The following is a 6,114-nucleotide window of genomic DNA, read 5'->3' as shown; positions in this document are numbered from 1 at the left end:
AAATATAGGACAGAAAGGGAAACTTTTTATAAAAGCTTGTCAGGTCTAGGAGTAGTAGCCTATCGTTTACTCTTAAATCTTGTTTTGGCCATAATAAGAACCACCAGCTGATTAAAAAAACAGTTTTGCAGTTTCTGCATGACTCAGAGCTGTATCCGAGAATAGTGTTTGAGTTAGGTTTATTTTGTCCTGCGGAGGGCAGTAATACGCCCAGAAGCGTTTACACTGCCGGAAATCGGATAGAAGAAGAAGAAGAGGAAAAGGAGTTTGGCTACGTCACTTCCTGTACGCGCCCGTTCGTCTCTTTGTCGGCTGCTGAGCACAGAGGAGAGGTAAGCTGTACGAATGCTCCTGCGTTAAAACGTGGTCAAAATGCTAGACACAGGCGCAAATCTTATTTTATATAGCCAGGTGTGTGTGCATGTAGAAGCCGGGCCAAGTTGCATTATCAGAATACACTAGGTTAAATGAACTTGGAATGGAAAGAAACTGTAAAACTCCTGTGAATAGCCTATATACAGCAGGGATAGCCTACTGAACTTTCTCTGCCAGGGGGCACTTTTGCAAAATGACATGATGCGGCCAGCGGCCAGTAAACTTTGCTCAAGTTAATTTTTCTGTAGCGGATTGTAGGTTTTAATCCACATATCAGAAATCTGAACCACCGAGCAGAATGCAAACAAATAGAGCTGAACACTGAACAGTCACGTGACATTCCTTGCCCCGGAAGAGAGTTCCTGATTCATTTCTCCATAGACATTTCGAAAAATCCTTATAACGAGTTTGAGTTCTAAGGCTGGAACCAAGCTAAGCCGTGACAAACTGAATCGCGAGTGACCATAACACATTTAAGCTGGAGCAAAAATAAAGACGGGGGGGGGGGGGGGAAGGGATCGACATTTCTATTTTCCCCTGTTGTCTGCCTAATCGAGTGGTTTTCAAAGTGGGAGGCGAGCCTCCCCAGGAGAGCTCCAAACCGTGTCAGGGGAGGCTCAGTGAATGGAAGTGAAAAAATATTCCATGTGTGTGACTTCCAGAGTCAGAAACAAAGAAATGCCTTCAGACAGACCTTATGTATTTGATGCAGTCTGAAGTCAAACAGCAATATCAGGCTATCTTGGCTCAATTATTGAGTGTCTATGGGATGTGCTCTTGAATCAATTTCCATAATCGAAATTTGGGAAAATTAACAATTAATTATTGATTATCGCTAATAATTATATATATATATATATTATGTATTTCATATGGCTCTACCTAACAAAATCTAACTGACATCACTAGCCTACTGTGAACACAAAATAAAGAACACTTCTGATATAGTCTCGCTTGCCAGACTCTCCCTGATTGTTTTAGTAAAGCGTATCACTCAATTATAGTCAAAAAAATAAAGGCTTTTATAGAACCGAAAGCCTATGAAGTCTAGTCTGCAGATAAAACACAATGACAAAAGGCATAGTAATATAATCTGTTGTCATGTTACTGATCTCACCTCTCAGTGAATGGGGCAGGCAAGTTCCAGTGGAAAGTTCCACTATAAACCATCATCTGTGTCGTTTAACTTTTTATTGAAAATTGCTGCCACCAGATTCAAGAAAAGACACTGTGATGTTGACTGATGCTTTTTATTTAATGTGCGCGTTTGTTTTCCTATTGGTCTCCAGCTCTGTCCAGCTGCATATAGCTAACGTTAGCTCAATAGTGGGTCTAAGTCCGGGTTAGCTTAATAACGTTAGCAGGACATTTTTGGAGTTAAAGACACAATCCCTGGATGTTGCCTTTCGGGTAAAGGGGTTTCTACGCCAGCTCTGTGAGTATGAAGTGTTTTAATGTGGGGCACTTTGATCACAACAAGCGGTTTGTCTGAGTGTAGGCCTCGCTAGTTGAGCTAACACTCACTAGCCACAGCAGGTAACGTAAACACTAAACAAATCCGCTGCATCCTCGCCAGGTTTGGTTTAATGCAATGCCAGCTCAGACGTCCACCCTCCTCTTGGAACCCGTGCCGGACAGGGATTGAAAATTGCAATAGCTTGCGATTATCTGAATCTATGAAAAACAGCCACTGGCGTCAGCCATGTTTAAGCAGCGGTGTGACAACAATAAGCTCCGCTTCCGAGGCAAAAATAAAGCCTCGTGGCCTCATATTATCGGTTCATTTATCGTCAAAAATGTAATCGGAAATAAATAATAAGGCAAAATGATCATATCGGCCAATAATGTATTGGTCCGATAATTATCGTGCATCCCTAGTTTGAGTTGTATCGAGATGCATCATGATGCATCGTGGAATTGAATCAAATCAAATCATTGACGGATGAATCGGAATCAAATCGTGATGCCAGTGAAGATTCACAGCCCTACCGAGTACTGCCGCCCATCCCTAATATCAGTCCAAGCCTACTGAGTACAGCAGATACTATTTATTACTAATTAAACCGAGAGCAGGCCAGGGACACATCATTGAGCTGTATATCCAGATGGGATGTTTGCTGTTTACATTTTGCACTGATACTTGTCAAACAACATTTTCCGCTAAGTGCAATAACTAATTACATAACTCAAAATGACTTGTTGATAATATACCAATGATACTTTGATATTTTATTGTGTGTTACAGTATTGTCATTTCATACTTTCTCTTTAGGTCTCGGAGTCTAGATATGTCTGCTGCCAGGAGCCTCCTCTCTGAAGAGCAGTTTCTGTGCTCCATCTGTCTGGATGTGTTCACTGATCCAGTCTCCACACCATGTGGACACAACTTCTGCAACGACTGTATCACACAGAACTGGGATATAAATCCCCCCTGCCGGTGCCCCCTGTGTAAAGAGGTGTTCAATACAAGACCTCTGCTGCGGGTCAATACTTTAATAGCTGAGATGGCTGCTCAGTCCAAGAAGTCAGCTCAGATGAAAGCCAGCAGCTGCCCAGACCAACAATGTCCCAAACCAGCAGAAGTTCCCTGTAACATCTGCACTGGGTCCAAAAGGAAGGCCCTGAAGTCCTGCCTGGTGTGTCTGGCCTCCTACTGTAAGACTCACCTGGAGCTTCATCAGAGAATGACGGGGGTGAAAAGACACAAGCTGATGGATCCTGTGGAGAAGCTGGAAGACAGGATGTGTAAAGAGCATGATAAACCCCTGGAGCTTTTCTGCAAGACTGACCAGATCTGTGTGTGCCCGGTCTGCACTGCTTTAGTCCACAGGGGACATCAAATTGTCCCTTTGAAGGAAGGATATGAAGGACAGAAGGCTAAGCTGGGGAAGATGATCCAGGAGAGACGACTGAAGATTCAGGAGCTCAAACGCTCGGTGGAGCTCAGCAAGGAAGACTCAGACAGAACGATATTAGCCAGTGTGCGGGTCTTCACCGCTCTGATGCAGTCTGTGAAGAGAGGCCGGGCTGAGGTCATTGAGACGATCCAAGGGAGGCATAAAACAACAGAGGAACAGGCTAAAAGCCTCATCAAAGAGCTGGAACAGGAGGTCTCTGAGCTGATGAAGAGCAGCGCTGAGGTGGTCGAGCAGCTCTCACACACTGAAGAAGACTACCTCCACCTCCTCCAAAGCTTCCCATCCCTGAACACTCCTCCATACACCGACTACTGGAAAGAGGTTGGTGTCCATCACTCATCATATGAGGGGACTGTGAGGAGAGCTGTGGCTCAGGTGGAGGAGACTCTCAGCAAAGAGAAGCAGAAGCTGAGCACTGATGTTGTGCTGAAGAAGGCGCGGCGCTATGCAGTGGATGTGACTCTGGATCCTGATACAGCACATGGCCAGCTCATCCTGTCTGATGATGGGAGACAAGTACGTCTTGGGGATGAATGCAAGACTCTCCCAGACGACCCAAAGAGATTTTCTCCTTCTGTCGGTGTCTTAGGAAAGCAGGGCTTCTCTGCAGGAAGATTTTACTACGAGGTTCAGGTTAAAGGGAGCGCTGACTGGGATATAGGGGTGGCCAGAGGGTCCATCAACAGGAAGGGACACATCACAGCAAGACCAGCAAATGGCTACTGGAGTATAGGATTGAAGGACGGACATGACTACAGAGCTGTCGCGTTGAACAACGGGAAAGAGTACAGAAGTCCTGGTGTCCCTCACTTTATCCCCCTCTTTGTGCTGACCAAGCCTCAGAAGGTGGGCGTGTTTGTGGATTATGAGGAGGGTCTGGTCTGCTTTTATAACGCAGATACTGCAGCTCCTGCACCTCATATCTTCTCCTATACTGGCTGCACCTTCACTGAGAAGTTATGCCCACATGAGAAGTTATACCCATACTTCAGTCTTGATAAAACCGCCCCTCTGATCATCTCTCCTCTCATTCACACGGATTAGACTCATTTGTTTTTCTTGGATAGGATTCACTGTCAAGATAGCCAATTTATGCATAGGCCTACCTTGTTTTTTCAGGTAACTGTTATAGCCACATTAGCCAATAACATTCTTATGTTGAATTTTATTTGATCAAACAACCGAAAAAACACTTCACAGACTTCCAGTCCAGTCAGCGTTACTACCTGTTTAACGGTTAATATTCTTTTCAAACATTCTATGGGCGCCTGGTTAATAGGCGTACCTAATCTGATTCTGTGCAATGCTATTTGCGTAAGCTAAACCGGCTGCTGCGTATATAAAGGTAATCACGGACTTCCGCTGCAGCTTGGCCACAAGGTGTGAATGGCCAGGCTCCATGCTGCGACGGAGATGTTTCTGATGTGTCCCAGGCGTTACTCCTCACAATACTCGGCCCTGATTGGCCGACAGCAGCTGCTCCTCTAAGGTGTAAAAACACTTCTCTCAACGAGCAGGCAGCAACAAATTTCAAAACGGAATTCACCAATGAAATCAGCGTGACTTGTACTTGCTAGCTAGCTAGTGTTTCACTCAGTGGTGTATTGAGCCTGGCGTAGCTTAGTACAGCAGGCAGCGGGATTACCTAACGTAGCTAATGGCTAGCTAGCTAGACATGCTAACTAGTCTTCAGTCAGAATAGAAATTGCCATACTATTACTGTAGTGTTACTATAGTCATAATTGTTGTCGTCCCATTTTAACAACAGCTTCAATGTTTGAACTTTGAGCACAAAAATAGGTTTCTCAAAAGTATTTGGCGAACAGTGTCTAATCAACATTGTCATTGGAGGGGGGCTTTAAACACATTTGAAGATGGATTTGGTCTTTCAATGGAGCTCTCCACCGAGAGAAGAATTAGACAAACTCCCTGCCGGTGAAAAAAGCCCAGTAACTAACTACTAATGTATCTTGTCTTTTGACATTTCTTTTTCTTGGCACAATGATTATCTCTGCCAAGGAGTTAGGCCATCGGAGTTGGCAGGAGTTTGTTTCACTCGTTTGTTGGTTTGTCAGCAGGATATCTCAAAAAGTTATTAACGGATTTGAAACTTTGCAAAAAAGCAGGTCATCATGGCCCAACTTAGAAGTGATTAACTTTGCATGCCCACTAGCCAAAAGGAGGCATGGCAATATGGGGGTAGCCAATCACAAAAAGGCTCCTAAGTTCCAAACGGATTCACCAAACACCACGTCTTGGTGGAGGTATGCACTCTACCAAGTGCCCTCTAGTTTTGTCATATATATATATATAAATAAATAAATGTTAAACTCCAGATTTTTGTTAATATGCCCAATGCAGTATTTTTCTTTAGATCCTGTTTTTCTTTGTTGTGTATGGTATTACTGCTTGTTGTTGCAGCAAACACATGGATCATAAAAACTCATACAAATGATTGAAATCGAATCACTATTGAGTGTGAAAACAGCTGATTGTAGGCTATTTCTAATCTTGTGAATTGTCTGTTTAATTGGTGTGGAATAAATATGGTTAAATTCTACTCTCTGTGTTGATTACCTTTAAAGACATTTTTAAACCTTTATCAGCCAAACATTAAATAATTGATATGCATGAAAATAAGTCATGTAACCATACAAGCTCTTTCTATTGGCTTTTATTTGTTTCAGTAATAATTTCCTTTAATGTGAGAAACTTACAGTAGATTGTAGAATTATTTTTCAATCAAATGTGATACACTAATTCTGTGTCGAATTAAAATTCTCAGTATGCTATAATCACCTTTTTAGTTCATCCCCTGGAC

At 43.2% G+C, this 6,114-nt stretch overlaps 1 protein-coding gene across 1 annotated transcript; it reads left to right on the top strand.

Annotated features, from left to right (window-relative positions):
- The first annotated feature begins 2,662 nt into the window (after window positions 1-2,662).
- On the top strand, window positions 2,663-5,853 carry LOC310773655 (E3 ubiquitin-protein ligase TRIM39-like). The gene has a single exon (XM_083633580.1). It carries the CDS (start codon window positions 2,664-2,666, stop codon window positions 4,335-4,337), a length of 1,674 nt encoding a protein of 557 aa, XP_083489706.1. The 5' UTR covers window position 2,663; the 3' UTR covers window positions 4,338-5,853.
- The last annotated feature ends 261 nt before the right edge of the window (window positions 5,854-6,114 follow it).

Source organism: Poromitra crassiceps (genome assembly GCF_964638095.1).
Source record: "Poromitra crassiceps genome assembly, chromosome: 3".
NCBI classification, from domain to species: Eukaryota; Metazoa; Chordata; class Actinopteri; order Beryciformes; family Melamphaidae; genus Poromitra; species Poromitra crassiceps.
This window is presented reverse-complemented; position numbering and strand designations above follow the sequence as displayed.

Excerpts from the sequence above, each read along its gene's own strand:
- LOC310773655 (XM_083633580.1), top strand. The coding sequence starts at position 2,664 with ATGTCTGCTGCCAGGAGCCTCCTCTCTGAAGAGCAGTTTCTGTGCTCC.